General features: G+C 43.9%; 1 protein-coding gene across 2 annotated transcripts in view; it reads left to right on the top strand.

Moving 5' to 3' along the window:
* SPATA20 (spermatogenesis associated 20) overlaps positions 1-18,422 on the top strand; it is a 117,655-nt gene that overhangs the window by 13,399 nt on the left and 85,834 nt on the right. For both annotated transcript variants that reach the window (XM_033960159.1, XM_033960158.1), the window contains exons 3-9: positions 3,172-3,236; positions 9,017-9,171; positions 10,370-10,513; positions 11,282-11,483; positions 11,603-11,733; positions 13,850-13,954; positions 14,403-14,477. In XM_033960159.1, coding sequence (XP_033816050.1) covers positions 3,172-3,236; positions 9,017-9,171; positions 10,370-10,513; positions 11,282-11,483; positions 11,603-11,733; positions 13,850-13,954; positions 14,403-14,477 — 877 coding nt within the window. The remainder of the gene's footprint in view (positions 1-3,171; positions 3,237-9,016; positions 9,172-10,369; positions 10,514-11,281; positions 11,484-11,602; positions 11,734-13,849; positions 13,955-14,402; positions 14,478-18,422) is intronic.

Raw genomic sequence — 18,422 nt, 5'->3', positions numbered from 1 at the left:
GTGATATTGTATTCTAATTGTTTGATATTTACTGTACACTTGTTGTGAATTATAAAATGAATAAAGAATTTAAAAAAAAAACCCCATAAAAACAAATGTGCGCTGGTAGGGTGCGTCTCAGTTAGGGCGCTGGTCTTTGACCAGAAGGCCGCCGCGTGAGCGGACTGCTGGGCATGATGGACCACTGTTCTGACCCAGCGGCGGCAATTCTTATGTTCTTCTCAGTCCCGCAGCCTTTGTGTTGATTCTTCAGTCTTGGGGATCGCCGGACATGGACCTGATGACCACGAATGACAATGCTAAAACACCACAGTTCTTCAGTCGGCGTAGGGATGCTGGAAGCTCTGGTACAGTCTTGGCCGATGGTGGGCCTCCAGTACATGTTTCCTCTATGGCCGATGGTGGGCAGAGTCCTTCGTATTGCTTTGCACTCTGGCCATGTGATCCTCGTGGCTCTGGACTGGCCCAAGCGCCCATGGTACACGGATCTGGTTTGTCTTAAGAACATAAGAAGTTGCCTCCACTGGGTCAGACCAGAGGTCCATCCTGCCCAGTGGTCCGCTCCCGCGGCGGCCCATCAGGTCTGCGACCTGTGAAGTGGTTACTGACCACTTCTATAACCTACCTCAAGTTCTATCTGTACCCCTCTATTCCCTTATCCTCCAGGAACCTATCCAAACCTTCCTTGAACCCCTGTACAGAGTTCTGGCCTATCACATTCTCCGGAAGCGCGTTCCATGTGTCCACCACCCTCTGGGTAAAAAAGAACTTCCTAGCATTTGTTCTAAACCTGTCCCCTTTCAATTTCTCCGAGTGACCCCTAGTGCTTGTGGCTCCTCTCAGTTTGAAGAATCTGTTCTTATTCACTTTCTCTATGCCCTTTAGGATTTTGAAGGTTTCTATCATGTCCCCTCTAAGTCTCCTCTTCTCCAGAGAGAATAGCCCCAGCGTTTTTAACCTGTCAGCGTAAGAGAAATTTTCCATACCTTTTATCAGTTTAGTCGCCCTCCTCTGCACTCCCTCGCCTCGAGTACTCTTCTCGTGGCAGATCCTCCTCTGCTGTCCCTCTCGCCCAACTTTGACTTGGGACCCTATTCCAATATTCGTTCCGGGTTCCTTTTGTCTTATGGCTTGGCTCTTGAGAGGAAACACCTAGGTAAGAAAGGTCATTCAGATAAACTTATCTCCACTCTCTTGGGGTCCTGGAGGATTTCCACTTCTTGGAGTTATGTGCGGGTTTTGCGTATTTTTGAAGAGTGGTGTGCTGCTCGTGGTACGATTTCTGAGCGTTTAACTTCTCTGCACGTGGTTCGCGTTTTGAGGTTGTCTAAATTGCTTCGGCCTCCAGTGCAGCCTTTGGTTCCAGCCGGGGATCTCAATCTGGTCCTGTCCATGCTAGTGTGCCCTCCCTTTGATCCCCTGAGTTTCTGAGCTGCAGACTTTTTCTTGTAGGCCTCCCTTCCTAGAGTTTTGTAGGGAGCGGGTGGTGCTATGGCCTGCTCCTTCCTTTCTGCTGAAAGTGGTCTCGCCTTTTCATGTCATGGGTAGCTGGGAGAGCTTTTCGGAACTAATCTTCGCAAAAAGCAAATTTGACCACGTCTACCCGCTTCTGTCTAAGCTTCACTGGCTCCCAGTAATCCTTAGGGTTCACTACAAATGCACCTGCCTAACCTTCAAGTCTCTACACGGTATCCTGCCTCCCCTTTTTCCACTATCCTGTAACTCCTCTAATCCCAACAACACCAGATCCACTCAAAAATTCAAACTATCCTTCCCCTCTTTAAAAGGCATTTCCCATGCAGGAAAATTAGGGACTTCCCTCTTCTTCAGGATCACCGAACTCTGGAACAGCTTTACTACCCCCCTTCGGAGCCTGACCTCCCTCCAACTCTTCCGAAAACATTTGAAAACTTGGTTTTTCTCTAAAATGCAATGACCCCTCCCTCATCGATATACGAAGTCCCTCTAAACTTCTCTCTCTAAGTCCTTCTACTTTTCATTGTAGTTCCTTTCTATACCAACTCCTGTAAACCGTGCCGAGCTCTACTTCTGTGGAGATGATGCGGTATACAAACTTAAGGTTTAGTTTAGTTTAGTTTCTTATATTGGTACATATTGGTATGGCTGGTTGTGGATGTTTGGTATAAATTTGTGCTTGCAAGTACTTATTTCTCAAACTCCTGCTTTTATCCATAGAGTCTTAATTCCTTATACCACTTCTAGAACATTAAGATCACAGGATCAACATCTATTAACCATTCCCTCGTTAAAAATCATTAATACAAGACGTCTCACTATTTTTTCAGTGACAGCCCCTCAATCCTGGAATGATCTCCCAATATATATAAGAGAAGAAAAGAACCTCGAAAAATTTAAGATTAAGCTCAAAAGTTTCCTTTTTAATGATGCTTTTAGTGAATAGTGATCTTTTATTATTTTTATCTATTTTTTTTATTGTTTTTCTCCCCCCCTTATGTTTTTACCTTTGTATCTTGAATTTAATATAGAATGTAACCATTAATGAATTTTCCCATTGTTTCGATATAATTAGTACCAACTTAATTTTTTTAATTGTGTTTGTTTTTTGTAATATTGTCCATTTATATAATATTTTACCTATGTTTATATAATATTTTACCTTTGTTTATAATTATTTGTTTTATCTTGTACATCGCCTTGAATGTAGAGTAGGCGATTAATCAAATCACTTAATAAACTTGGATAAACTTGGATAAAAATTTTACAGTATCCTTTTAAACTCCCTTAAGGAATTAAGCAGCAACGGGCCCTTTCCTTTTGTTTTTTTTCCTTATTTGTCTTTCATCCCTATCCAAATTGTATTTCTAACCCTATTTCCTTTTGTCTCCCGAATGTCTCATTTATCCCTTTTTAATATGCCAATTATTAGTTGATGTTTCTTTTGTAATTGCTTTCTTTTTGTAAGTATTAATGGTATTGTTAATGGCATTTTTATTATGTTCATACTCTTTTTTTTTTTTTTTTTTTAATATATATTGTAAACTCGCTTAGAAATTAGATAAGCGATTAAATCAAATTTTAATAAAATCTTGATATGAATTTGACAGGATGATAACTACAGTCTTTTTATGCATGGTACCAATAAGGGAGCAAATCCCTATGCGTACTTTTCACCTTTTATTTCTTTTCTAGGTATCCTTGGGGCCAGGAAGCCTTCGATAAGGCACAGAAAGAGAATAAGCCAATATTTCTGTCAGGTGATGACAACAAGCTTTACTTATTTAGCACTGAATCTGATTAATATTTACATCTTCTCATTTCTCTAGCATCCACCAGATCGGTCCAGGAAACGCGGGTTGAGTCTGCCAGCCAGAATATGGAGATATAGAACAGAGTACAGTTCTATCATTTTTCTGTCTCCAGCAGGTGGAAAATGCTTGGCAGTGCAGATACTGACTGAAGATTGATGCCTGTTTCTGGCCAACCAGAGGCCTGCATCAAGTCAGGGAGGGGGTTGGGTGATGACCCGAATATAGGACGAGACCCTCATTTGTGGGCCATTTTTTTGGGCACGAAAATCTCATCCTATATTCGAGTGTATATACGGTAATTTCTCCTTCTGTATCACTTGGTAGACTGGTATAGTCCTTACGAATGGGTTATATGCCTCACTGCTACCAGCAGGTGGAGACTGAGTACAAACTTATATATCGGGCTAGAATCCCCCTACTAATCCAGACAGTCTGGATTAGTAGGTAGCAGGTGGTAAGACTAGATCACTCCCCTCTTAGTTTTGTTGAAACTTTGTTTTTGGTCTCCTGGGTTCCCCTTTTTGTGCCGGATAGAGCTTGGACGGGTCCTTTCTTGGGGATCCGTCTGACGTCAGGGGTGTTAAACCCGGTGGCTCTCGTGCTGGGTCCCTTCCTCCACCTCCCCACATTTTTGTAGAGATGCCTCAGCCAGCAGCCTGGCCCCCTGGTTGGTCAGCCCTCCAGCTTAGAGAGCCGTGGAGTCTGTTCTGTTTAAAAAAGAAAAATCCCCAAATCTTGAGGTGTGCCGGTCTAAAGGGCTCATTTCCCTTTAAAACTGCCTTTTTACTGTTTTTTTCTAAATCTAAACGGCACTTTTCTTGCAGCTAGAGTGGTTTTCAGCACAATGAGCACTTTTATAGGGAAAAAGTGCTCATTGTGCTTCAAACGCAAGGTACTCGTGGCCGGCCTGTACAAGCGTTGTGCAGTGGGGCAGTCTCGGCAGCGGATGCCGGCAGCCAGGGCGTCCCGCTGATGATGCCTCACAAGTCGGCTTTGGATCGTGGGGAAGCCCGGGCATCCCCGATGCCCACGTGGAGGGTTCCCCAGCCGCCGATGGTCAGGGAGAAAAGGATTCCTTTGCCACTGGAGCGGCTGGGGATTCCCTTTTTGCATCGGTCAGTGCAGATTTTGTGTTTTTTCTGCGGTTTCTAGTATTTTTCTAGGGTCGGGGAGAAGTAAGAACAGCGGCTATGGCTCAGCTGGCTTAGCTGGTGAGCTGTGGGGATGTTTTCTATTCCAGGATTAAGTTCTACACAAGTTCCAACAGTTTCTTACAGTTGCTTGTTGTTTTGTACACTCCTGTTCGGAGTGTGTTATACTGTTTTCCAGCTGAAGTCTTTCCTAGGATCTGCTTGGCTATTTGACAGACTGGATTAGTAGGGGGATTCTAGCCTGATATACAAGTTTGTGCTCAGTCTCTACCTGCTGTTAGCAGTGAGGCATATAACCCATTCGTAAGGACAATACAAGTCTACAACGGAAAGAAAATTAGCAGGTAAGAGCCTAATTTCTCCTTATTTCATATGAACCCCTCTCCCACAGTGCTTTGTTATGTAAAATACTGAGGTACATCTAGCAGCACTATAGAAATAAGTAGTAGTAGTATTTGTAGTAGGTTTGGGATCTGCAGGGTTCCCTTATAGAGCAGAGCACACTTAGATAGTTTTCTGTCTCAACTTGCTGGATGGTGGACTCATGGACTGATTTGTTGGGAGTAAAGGAAAGAAAATTACCGTATTTTCACGCATATAACGCGCGCGTTATACGCGTGAGCGCGTTTTACAAATTTTTTTTTACATAGTTCCCCCCCCCGACGTCCGATTCACCCCCCCGCAGGACCGCTCGCACCCCCACCCCGAAGGACCGCTCGTATGCACCCGTACCCCCACCCCGAAGGACCGCTCGCAAACACTCCCACCCGCACCCGCACCCCCACCAGTGCTCCCTCTAAGCGGGCGGGTGTTGTGAGCAAAATGTTTTTCGCTGTGCGCTAAAAATATCGTGCGCCAGCGCCAACTCGCCCGATTCTCCTCTCGCCGCCCTGCCATCTCCGTACGCCGTGCGCTGTGACGTGAAACTTGTGCGCTGCGATGCAATATTTTGTGCGCCAGCGCACGCCAGCGCAGCTTAGAGGGAACACTGACCCCCACCCTGAAGGACCGCTCGCACCCCCACAGCCTCCCGACCCCCCCCCCCCCCGCTCATCATGTAGAAGCTCCTACCCGGTGTCCTGCTGCTTCCTTTTGGCGGTCCCGGCCCTTCTGTGAACCCTGCGTCTGCGCTGCTTCGTCTTCCGGCGGTCCCGCCCTTTCTCTGACGTCAGAGTGCGAGTGGTCCTTCGGGGTGGGGGTGCGAGCGGTCCTGCGGGGGGGGGTGAATCGGACGTCGGAGGGGGGCATCAGGCTTTCAGGGTGGGGACAGGACTTCAAGGGGGAGAGGAGAGTCGGGGCGGGGGAAAGGAGAGTCGGGGTGGCCAGAGGAGAGTCGGGGCGGGCGAAAGGAGAGTCGGGCGGCGACGGGAGAGTCAGGGCAGCATGCGCGGTATACGGGTGTGTGCGGTATATAAAATTTTTTTTTACATATATGTCGGTTTCCCGCGCGCTGTACCCGTGTGCGCGTTTTACACGGGTGCGCGTTATCTACGTGAAAATACGGTAGCAGGTATGATTTAATGTCTCCTTATCTCATATGAAAAAACCCCCAACCCAGTTTAGCTATCAATCTAAGCTCATATTTTTGACAGAAAATATTACCTGTGTTTTCAAAATACTGTAGTTTTTCTTCCTCCCGTGCTGGAACAGTGTGTGGCGCAGGGGTTAGAGCTACAGCCTCAGCACCCTGTGGCTGTGGGTTCAAATCGCTCCCTGCGCCTTGTGACCCTGGGCAAGTCACTTAATCCTCCATTGCCCCAGGTACACTAGATAGAGTTTGAGCTCACCGGGACAGATAAGGAAATATGATAAAGTACATGAATGTAAACCACTTAGGTCAGGATATAAGTGGTATATAAATAATACAATTAATAAATATGATCAGGCTGATAGTGGTTTACAACTGGTTGGGAGAGAAGACATCTCGCTGGTAGAGTGGGACTTTCAAGACTTGCTTTGGGGACTCCACAGCCAGTTAGATTTTCAGGATATTTGCAGTGCATGAGGTACCAGTTGAGAAGGAAGCAGCAGAATTTGCAAATGAAGAGATAACAACCCGCCCCCCCCCCCCCCAAATAAGAAAAACCCTCTTCAAAGAATTAGCTCGGTAAACGAGGGAAAACAAGTAGTGGCGAATGCATAAGTAGGACGGGAAATTCTCCAGGAACCATTTGTTGATCAAAAGTGGACATTTGAATGGTTAAAGAGATGTGAATTGACCTAAAGATGAACAATTGATAGCTCTATTCTAGGACAGTGGATTATGGATGAGATGATTCACAGCAGGCACAGAAAAACTGGTACAACAGATGTCTGTAGATTGTATAAGAAAGGACGGGAAACAGTTACTCATCCGGTAGCTGGTAAATTTTTGTATGGAAAGGCGCAACAAGGTGGCATATTTTATTCATTTAATTGCAATATCGCTGTATTGGAAAAGCACTGGTATCGTGACCCTAAGAGAATTCTGGAGAATGAAGAGGTTATGACCTCCCGGGACATCCCCATCCCAACTTTTAAAAAGCTGGATGCAAGAAAACCAGGTTCTAGAGTTCATACGTTCCTCAAATATCAAGACATGCAGTAGGAAACCAAGAAAACATGGCAGAAAGATACAGGAATATTTCACATCATTTAGAGCAGTGGTTCCCAACCCTGTCCTGGGGGACCACCAGGCCAGTCAGGTTTTCAGGCTAGCCCTAATGAATATGCATGGAGCAGATTTGCATGTCTGGCATCTCCATTATATGCAGATCGCTCTCATGCATATTCATTAGGGCTATCCTGAAAACCCAACTGGCCTGGTGGTCCCCCAGGACAGGGTTGGGAACCACTGATGTGAAATATTCCTGTATCTTTCTGCCACGTTTTCTTGGTTTCCTACTGCATATCTTGATATTTGAGGAACGTATGAACTCCAGAACCTGGTTTTCGGGCTGATGAAGAGGAATTTTCAAGCATCACATATGAACTCCAGAAGAAAGCTCTTTTTGGCATGATGTAAGTACTACAGTGAGTGTTAGCAGTGAATTTGAGAGACTTGAGATCATAATCCACATACCCTAACAGGAGCGAGGTTCATTATTGTCATATACATTTACAAAAGTAACTAAGGCCCAAATTCACTAAGCAAACCGATTGTGTACCGATCGGTTTGCAAGCCCTTAGCGACCCCGGCCTGATTCACTTACCTCTCTGCCGACCATCCTCTGATCCACGCATGTAAATGAGGGCAACAGCATGCAAAGTAGGCAGGGACCCGATTTACAAAGCAAAACTCTGCAACACCGACTGGACTGGCCGATCGCAAACAAGCGACTGCTGAGGACCAGTTGCTGAAGCCTTTTCCGTCTGCCCTGCCTTCTGCCACCCTGCTTTCTGCCCTGTCAGCCCCAGTTCAGCGTCATGACTCAATCAGTTAGTAGATGGATGAAACGCTCTATTTTGAACAGCATTTGTCCAACTTCTATCTCCCTATTTAGCAGAACTGAAACTCATAGCTGTAAGCTACCTGCCTGCTATATAAGCCGCCTGCCTGCCCCGATTGCTTGCCTGCCTGCCTGCCCCGAATGCCTGCCGCCCTCTCCCACCCTTGCCCTAGGTCCAACACATACAATAGTAGTTAGTGGAGCTCTGCCCATGAACCTGTTTGCCCCGATATGCCAACCCTGCTTTCTGCCCCAAGCTCCTACTCTCTGCCGCCTTCCCTGCAGTGCGAGCCCACGGGTTTAAAGTGGGGATGCATGCCTCAGTGCAACCCCGCTTTAAACCTGCGGGCTCGCACTGCACTAAAGGCAGCAGAGAGCAGGAGAGTCTGGGCGGCAAGATTGGCTGAAAGGGGGGAGCAGGAGAGTCAGCCCGCGTGAAGGATTAAAAAAAAAAAAAAAAAGTTGCGGCTGGATAGGGCATGCGCAGACCATCTACGGATGGTCTGTGCATGTGCGGGGATCGCTTAACCGTGATCTGTGCCTGTAGATGGGGGCGTGTCTCTGATCACCCTCATTTGCATATTTTGGCTTGAATAATTCGTTGGACCTGTCCGAATCGGGCCCGATTGGGCAGATTAATGAATCCAGGCCTAATTTGGAGACTTTGTCCCAAATTTACATAAACTGGAAACTCTAAAGTTATCTTGTACTTAGTCATTGTTAATCTCCTGAAAACCCAACTAGCAGTGAGGTCCCCAAGATGGATGTGCAAAGCCCTGCAGTAGGAACAAGAAGCCCAAAATTTTTTTTTATTGTCAATTAGTAGGGATTTAGCTCATGCCTTTCCCAGTAGTTCAAAGCAAGTTATGTGCAGGTAGAACAGGTATTTTCCTGGCCCTGGATGACATACAATCTAGGTTTGTATCTGAGCCAATGGATGGTTAAGGACTTGCTCAATATCATAAGAAGCTGCTGTGGGATTTGAACCTGGCTCCCTGCTTCTTGGCCCGCTTCTCTAACCTTTAAATCCACTCTTCCACTCATGAGCACATCATAATAGGATGCCATAGCTAATTTCTCATGTTGTCTTCTCTGTTGCTCCTGGGACTGCTAGAGTTGAGTCTTAATTGGCAATGTTTGGTTTCAGTTGGATATTCAACATGCCACTGGTGCCATGTCATGGAACAAGAGTCATTTGAGCATGAGGAGATTGGCCGGATTCTGGATGACAACTTTGTGTGTATAAAAGTGGATCGCGAGGAAAGGCCTGACATTGACAAAGTCTATATGACCTTTGTACAGGTAACTAGTTCAAAAGCTAGACAAGACAGTAATAAGAGAGGAGGAGAGTGTGCTGGTAGACAAATCGGTGCATGGAGGGATAGATAACCAATGGAGAAAGAAATAACCGTAAGGTAGATGGTAGACTGGATTAAGATATGTGAAGGTAAATAGATGGCTAGAAATGGGCTCTCTATGTATAGATGATTGGCCAGATGGCAGATGAATATCAGAAATCCATTCTTACCCTGTTGCCATGAAAGATATTAACACCTAATTAACCCCCTCTTTTTCGAAGCAGCGTTAGTCTTTTTTATCACTGGCCATGACAGTATTAGCTCCAGTGCTTCATAGAAATTCTCTGCATAGTGGAGCTAATACCGCCGTGGCAATTCCAAATTCTATATATACAATATTTTAAAAATGTATTTCCATTGAAAAACTTGTCTTCTATTTTGTATTTCTTAATATTTATATTCTATGTATTATTGAGTAGGGAAGGAGGGGAGGGGAGGTTATTCTATTCAATAAGAATAATTTATATATTAGATTTCTTATATAATATTTAAAATATTACAGAATATTAATTTGTAATGAAATGTTATACTTAATGCATATATGAGAGATAATCAAGTGTGTATCTTTCAGTTCATATGAGTTTAACTGCTACACTTGTAACATGCAAAAATGAATAAAGAATTAAAAAAAAAAAATTATCTGTTATATCCCCTTTATATAATAATACTTTAAATATTTAAACCTTTGTTGATGAATTACCCAAGTTTTAACCTATATTAATCACAAAACTCCATTGTTGTTATCTAATTCATTAATTCAGTTGGGCTCAACTTGGAATTCACCACCATGATTTACAGAATAGTTGGGCTAATGCACAAAAACGTGTATTTCATCATTGCCTGTCTGAAGATGGTTTAAAAATGAAAAAGAAATTGTAAATGTATCTTAATTTGTTATGATGTTCACTAACAATATTGTACAGCCATTAGTATGAAGTGAAATGAGTTGATATGTTTCAAAGGTGAATGAAGAGTGACAAATTTGAAAGGCCAAGAAAGAGAAATGGACGGACTCAAGAAGTGTAATGAAGTGGAAAAGGGTGATAGAATAGAGGGGTAAATAAAGGGCAGATGAAGGCGAGGGAACTGAAGAGGACTGAGGAGAGAGGTCCGAGGTGTAACTTCCTATCTGTTTTCTATAGGCAACCAGCAGTGGTGGGGGTTGGCCAATGAGCATCTGGCTGACCCCTGACCTCCAGCCTTTCGTTGGGGGGACTTATTTTCCACGAGAGGATACAGTGTACAAAGTTGGGTTTCGGACTATTCTTCTTCGCATTGCAAATCAGGTGTAGTATGAGTCTTGTTGGCTCTGGGGGTTCTTTCTAATCTAGCACAAAGGGAAAGATCGTGGTGTTCTGTGGGAGTAAGTGGGAACAATGTTTGGGTATTCTCTCCTATTTTAGAAGTAAACTTTTGTGGCCTGAATCACTGAAAATTCTAATCTAGGGTAACACAGAAACATTGGTAGCCCATTAATGATCTGGCCAGGGTTTAACAGAATTACCTTTAGGGATTAATTACAAATCCAGATTGACTGAAATAAGATATCAGTCTTTTGAGTTCAACTTATGTCTGTTCCCTAACAAAATTCTTTGCAATATTATCAATTTGCACGGGAATGAGATTATATCAGTGGTGAAAACCAAATAGGTTTAATGAAAGAATTTGAACAGGATGGCCTAAATTATGAACCATTCTGGACGGAGTAGAGGATGGAAACCTCAGTGCCACAAAAATACTCTAATCCTCAATGCCCAATCAGTCCAGATGAGTTTCTATAGCAGGCTACACGTGTTCACCATTTGCTGGAGCTAGATAAATACCACTCATCTGGACTGGTCTGGCAGCATTCAACAAAACGAAATGATCAGGTAGGGGAATGGTGCCAGTAAGTTGACTAAGGCAATTAGGTCATTAGATGGACAGCTGCTAAAAGTGGGGCTATAACTGATGGATCTAGAATTAGGGGACAGTCTCTGGGCTCTGTGGTTGGAAACCAGATTGTGATGTTATTCCGATATAGACTTGGCGGCTGTGCCCTTGTCTCTTTCCAGTGGATTCGGAACAAATCTGCCCTTCTAGAAAGCAGTGAGCGTATTCTGATGGTGCTGCGATCCACTTCAAGGATCCGTGCCAGAGGGAACGAGACACCCCCATCTTGCCAGGAGGTGATGTCCAAATGTTTCCAACAGCTGGAAGGCCTGTTTGATGAAGAATACGGTGGCTTTTCTGAGGGTCCGAAGTTCCCCACCCCAGGTCTGTGTCTCAGAACGCCTGCTGCCCATGGGGAATAGTATCTGCCTTTTTGCACTTAACATTTCAGTGTGCTTTAGGTTTGCACTGAACGCATCGGTTTCTCTGTCCTTGTGTTTTAGTAAAACTGCGCTTCCTCTTTGCTTTCTGGGCTCTGAAGCGGGCATCCCCTGAGGGCGTCCAGGCATTGCAAATGGCTATGCATACATTGAGGATGATGGGGTTTGGAGGAATTCATGATCACGTTGCTCAGGTAAGAACGTTTATATCAGTCTGAGGATCTTGATATTAGATATCCATGGGTTCCCCACTTCACTGAACTACGGAGTATAAGCTGCACTAATAAGGAAAGATAAAGCGATCCTCATACCCATCTAATCTGCCTCTCCTCCAGCCCTTTCCAGATTAGTACAAACCTGACCTGATCTATAAGTTCACCTTCACAGTCTAACCATTAAGGATCCTCGGCAGTTAGCCCAGGCTTTCATTGTTTGCCCCTCCACCACCTCCACTGGGAGCCTGTTGCATGCCTCTACCGACCTTTCTGTGACAAATTATTTTTTTATGTTACAGCTTCACTCCCTTAGACTTTTTATATCTCCTCCTGAAGCTCGGCTACATCCCAAAGCCGCGCACAATAGAATGTGTAAAACAACAAAATCAAACAAACACTCGAACCATATAAAAAAATAAAATCTTCAAAAGCTGTCAGATGAATATTCAAAACCATTGTCCAGATCAATGGTTTAGCTGGTGCCAACCGTGCATTTTCAGTGGCGCTATCCACACAGAATAACCAGAGGGCATAATTTTGAGGTTGAGGGGTGGTAGATTCGAGAGGAATGTTAGGAAATTCTTTTTTATGGAGAGGATGGTTGATGCGTGGAATGCGCTCCCGAGGGGAGGTGGCGAAGAAGAAAACGGTGACAGAGTTCAAACAAGCGTGGGATGAACACAGAGGATCTCTAATCAGAAAATAATGGGTATACATTGAAGGAACTAAGGCCAGTACTGGGCAGACTTGCACGGCCTGTGTCCTGTCTATGAACATTCAGTTGAGAACGGGCTGGGGAGGGTTTCGATGGCTGGGATGGTTAAGATGGGCTGGAATGAGCTTTGATGAAACCTAAACACACTATTGGGCAGGGTTCTGGGTTTCTGGCCCAGAAATATCTAAGAAAAGGACCATTTAAACTAAATAATTAATTTATGGAGCATGCATGGTTGGGCAGACTGGATGGACCTTCAGCGCCTTAAAGTCATTCACCCTGAAATGCCACCCAGTCAACGAACTATGTCACTTAATCTCACCAGATGCTACTTAGTACATATGTTTTATTGTCATGTCTATATTGTAATTTATGTAAACTGTCATCTATATTGTAATTTATGTAAACTGTCATCTCTGCTCTGTCTGGATTATTATGGATGTACTTTGTAACCCGTTCTGGGCTCCTTTGGGAGGACGGGCTAAAAATCGAATAAATAAATAAATAAATTTACTATGTTATTATATTACCTCGGTACCATCCAGGTAGTGCCGGGTGGAGCTGGAAGTTACTTGTGGAGCAGCCGTTTTCAAATCATTATTTGAATAAACTCCCTGGTTAAAGTTAGGACCGGAAAACTGCTATCTTAACTTTATCTGGGTAGCAGAATATTCAGTACCATTCGCTATCTGGATAGTTGTACTGAATGTCTGTGAATACGGTAATTTAAGTGGCATTTAAGACAAATGGCAACTAGAGAATGACATGGGTACAGAGATGGGGTGGGGACAGGACAAACTGTGTCCCCCCCATATCATTCTCTAATTTTGAGACTAGCCTTAAACGGACTGTTTCAACTAGATGGAACAGCACCTAGGCCTCTATGCTAGTATCAATATGTGTAAAAACGACAGATCTGCAGCGATCCCTGCCCTGTCAAATCTACCTAGCTGTCAGTATCATCTCAGTTAGCATGGTCTTGGGCTGCTCCGCCAGTACATACCAGTGCTATACCATTGTAGCCTCTGTTAGCTCAGTACTAGACTCTTCCTCCCTCCCCCCAGGGCCCATATCGCTGCAGCCTCTGTTAGCCCAGTACTGGACTCCCTCTAGTTAATGCAAGTGCTCTACCTCAGCAGTCTATGCAAATTTCTAACTAGCAACTAGTATTTTTCAGAGTCTCGGTTAATGGAAACCACAAAAAAATGCTTCTCTTGGATCCCAGTCTTCCACAGATAAAAAGCAAGTTCTCAGAATTCCCCGCAGCCCCTCAGAATCTGCTGTGATCTTGTTTCTACAACAATTGCCACTTGATTGGAAACACAGTGGACTTGATTTCAGAGCAGAGCAATCTTTCACAAACACTCTCTCTCTCTGCAGGGTTTTCATCGTTACTCTACAGATCAAACGTGGCATGTGCCCCACTTTGAGAAGATGCTGTATGACCAAGGACAGCTGGCAGTGGTGTATGCCGAAGCGTTCCAGGTACTTAAGTCTTCACAGGTCGGGGCACCTTCTGTGGCTAAAACTAGTACAGCTGGGGTGGAGATTGGCAGGGGAACTTTGGTGTGCAGCTTGGAGGTTGATATGAGAAGTTAGGCCATGGATGATGATTGCTGGGGGGATGGGGATGTCGAGATTTTTATGAGAATTTAGGCTTTGGGGTCCACTAGAGACAGAGATTGCTGTGGGGGGTTTAGTTTTTATTTCAGAATTCGGTGGCAGAGCAAGACTCCCTTTTAGGAACATTGGTGCTGACGTCCTATTTGGCCCATCCTGTAAAACTGCAGAGGCGCAGGTGGGATGAAGGGGGCTTCTCTCACATGCAAGTGCAGAGTATCTGAGCTACTGTTTTCATGTGTCAGCTAATTTATATTATTTGTTTTGTCCTTTTTGGTTGAGACAAAAAAATAATTTATTGTCTTTAAAACAGATCTCTGGGGATGAATTCTTTGCAGAAGTTGCTCGCGATATTCTGTCCTACGTTTCTCGGGATCTCAGTGACAAGGTAAATCATCAACCAAGGCTGATTCTAGATCCTTTGTGTTCAAGAAGGGTGGGATGAACACAGAGGATCTAGCATCAGAAAATAATATTAAACATTGAACTAAGGCCAGTACTGGGCAGACTTGCACGGTCTGTGTCTGTGTATGGCCGTTTGGTGGGGGATGGGCTGGGGAGGGCTTCAATGGCTGGGAGGGTGTAAATGGGCTGGAGTAGGTTTTAACGGAGATTTTGGCAGTTGGAACCCAAGCACAGTACCAGGTAGAGCTTTGGATTCTTGCCCAGAAATAACTAAGAAGAAAAAATGTAAAAAAATTTAAATTGATTCAGGTTGGGCAGACTGGATGGACCATTCAGGTCTTTATCTGTCGTCATCTACTTTGGGCTATATTACTATGTTACTGTGGGCTTCATCATAGGGTGATAGATCTGGTGTCTGCAAGAGAAAAGCTTACTGGTACCGACAGTCCTCTCTCCCCCTCTCTCTGATCCTCTACAGTTCCCTTGCTGGCTGGGATGAAGGTAGCTCTGTACCATATTTATTTAACTCATTTTATATCCCGGTGTCCCCAAAATGCTCAGAACGGGTTACAGCTTAAACATACATAATTTCAGTACAGGATTATAATGCATATATACACTATAGTCATGTTTCTAGTATCTCTTACTGCTGGAACCAGTATTGCTTTGGATATACGGTGAGGCCTGCTGCTGCCTTTTTTTTTTTTTACCCCCTGCTCCCAAACACAGGATAATTACCTGAGTGGTGCTGGTTTCTTGTTCCGCATAGTTGCCAGCTTTGTGTGGGCAATGGGTTCTTGAGCTCTCCTGGTATTGAGCAAATGTCATATTAGAGAATGGCACGGTGAGAAAATTCATCACCGTTCCCGTCCCACGGATAACCGTGGAAAAATCATTATTCTTTAAGGAGAGAGGGAAGAATCAGAGTATGCACGGACCCAACCACTGACCCTCAAGCCTTGCATTGAAGAATGCTGGTGTAGAAGGACTGAGGTTGAGATAGACGCTAAAGAATGACAGTCTCTGGTATCCAGAGCAGATATTGTGATGTCATAATGCCTCATTCCATCAATGCCTATGAGCCAACCTCATCAGTGATGTCACAATGGCCTTATTATCCTATACTTGGCACACATAAGAATCAGAGTATGAATGGGCCCAGCCACTGACCCTCAAGCCTTGCATTGAAGAATGCTGGTGTAGAAGGAATGAGGCTGAGATAGATGCTAAAGAATGACACGGGATTGTTTCCCACTGTTATCCACAGGGACAGGAACAGTGATGAATTTTGTCACCATGTCATTTTTTACGTCTTACTGCGCCCTAGGAAGGGTAATTTGAGTTGACTTTAGCACTGTTGGGTTCCTCTCCAGCGCCCCCTATATTTTGTAACCCTCTTTACTCCATTGCTTGGAGAAAGCCATACCCACCGTGTTACATAACATTATCCTGATGTATGCACTTCATGTCTAATCTAGATAGAGCTTCCTGCACAGAGCTGGTGTTAAATATCCTGGGGCTAGGGCAGAAGTGTAATAGGGGGCTCCAAAGCTCACCATAACAGCCTGTGTCTTGTTAACTTTAGGTAGTTTGGGCCCTCCCCCCCATAACATAGGGGCCCAGGGTAATTGCCCTGTTTGCCGCCCTAATGCTAGCCCTTTTCTGAAGGATGGGTTCATGTAGGCTGTCCATGTTCTTTTTTCTATTCCCAGTATTACTGATTTCCTTTTTGATATTTATTTATTTAAAACTTTATATACCACATAAAACTATGTGGTTAAATTATTGGTTACACACATAATATACTAATCGCTCTTTAGTCGCATGGATAAGAACAAACAATGAACAGACATCTTATCAATTAAACATTCAGCAATAAAACTAACAAGTTAAAACCCAGATATTCATTGGCAATGTATCTTACAGGAAAGCATTAACAAAGAGCTGCGTTTTTTTTCAACATTTTCTTAAAATTGATCTTTCCAACACATATGATTAGAGGGGTAGCACCTCTGTGTCTAGCATCAAATCACAATTTCCAGTCTCTCCAGCATTGTTCCACTTGCACGAAAGGTCTTTGTTTTCCATCAAACAAAGAGGCAAACCCGAAGTAGTGATCCCCAGATAAACCTGACACAAACAGCCCAGGATGAACAATCGGTGGATGAAAGAACACACTGCGACACTAGTATAGCACACCAAAGGTGGTTTATTGAATGAACACAGACCTGATGTAGCCATGTTTCAGTATTTGCCTACATCAGGGGTATAATTTCAGTTTTGCATGGGGACAGGCTTAACATCGTAGAGGAAAAGACAACCAGATCTCAGTTTTAAAAGTAAATTGGCAACGACTTAATTGGCGGCACTGGATCTCTGTTCATCTGTGTTCTTTCTTCCACCCATTGTTCAACCTGGACTGTTTGTGCCTGGGTCTTTGTTTTCAGAAAATAACACAGGCCGATATTTATCTATCTATATCTATATCTATCTATCTATTTTTTTTTATTTTTTTTCCCCTGTTTCTGGGGTTATTTGGGGCACTGATTCAAAAAATTGCAGTGGATTGACCGCAGCAGCTCTAATGTCTTAGATATGGTGGCTATGCAAATTATCCTTGCTTTTTATACGTTTGAGATAGTGGAGCCTCCGAGGGAATATATGATTGTTGGGGGACATAATGTAATCAATGAACCGTTGGTAGCACGAGATAGAATCATGCTGCCACCACCACATATAAAGCTAGGCCTGATGAAACAATTGGTAAAGGCTTTAAATAAAGACGGTTCATGCATTGAATATTGTCACCATGTAAGTAAGGAGAATTTCTAAAAAGCTAAGTTAACTTTTTTATAAGTATTTATGAGAAGCACTTTATATATTTAAAAGGAGAAAAAAGTTCAAAAAAATATTTAAAATAAATAAATACAAAAATTATTTATAGAATTAATGGGCAAATGAAGAAGCCACAGCCATAGCCAAATATTAAAAAATTTTTGGTTGTATCGCGAGAGTATCAGCGAACAACGATTGGCATGTCTGAAGCCCTAAAGAAATGTTTTATACATTAGAAACATAGAAACATAGAAACATAGAAGATGACGGCAGAAAAGGGCCACAGCCCATCAAGTCTGCCCACCTCAACAACCCTACCCCCTTGAATTTACCCCCCTAGAGATCCCACATGTGTATCCCATTTCCTTTTAAAATCCTTCACGCTGCTGGCCTGAATCACCTGAGGTGGAAGTTCATTCCAACGATCGACCACCCTTTCGGTGAAGAAGAACTTCCTGGTGTCGCCATGAAATTTCCCGCCCCTGATTTTCAGCGGATGGCCTCTTGTAGCAGAGGGGCCTTTAAAAAAGAAGATATCATCTTCCACCTCAATACGGCCGGTGATATATTTAAACGTCTCTATCATGTCTCCTCTCTCTCTACGTTCTTCAAGTGAATATAGCTGCAATTTATTCAGCCTTTCTTCATACGGGAGGTCTTTGAGTCCCGAGACCATTTTGGTGGCCATTCTTTGAACTGACTCAACTCTCAGCACATCCTTTCGGTAATGTGGCCTCCAGAATTGTACACAATACTCCAGATGAGGCCTCACCATGGATCTGTACAATGGCATTATAACTTCAGGCTTCCGGCTGATAAAACTTCTTCGGATGCAACCCATCATTTGTCTTGCCTTTGATGAAGCCTTCTCCACTTGATTGGCAGTCTTCATGTCTTCGCTAATGATCACCCCCAAATCACGTTCCGCCTTGGTCCTAACTAAGGTTTCACCATTTAGTGTGTAAGTTTTGCATGGATTCCTGCTGCCGAGGTGCATGACCTTACATTTTCTAGCATTGAAGTTTAGCTGCCAAGTCGAGGACCAATGTTCCAATAGAAGTAGGTCCTGCGTCATACTGTCTGGTAAAGTGTT

The sequence above is a fragment of the Geotrypetes seraphini genome, chromosome 10, assembly GCF_902459505.1.
Source record: "Geotrypetes seraphini chromosome 10, aGeoSer1.1, whole genome shotgun sequence".
In the NCBI taxonomy this organism is placed as follows: domain Eukaryota; kingdom Metazoa; phylum Chordata; class Amphibia; order Gymnophiona; family Dermophiidae; genus Geotrypetes; species Geotrypetes seraphini.
The sequence above is the reverse complement of the archived record's forward strand: the minus strand, read 5'-3'. Positions and strand labels throughout refer to the sequence as shown.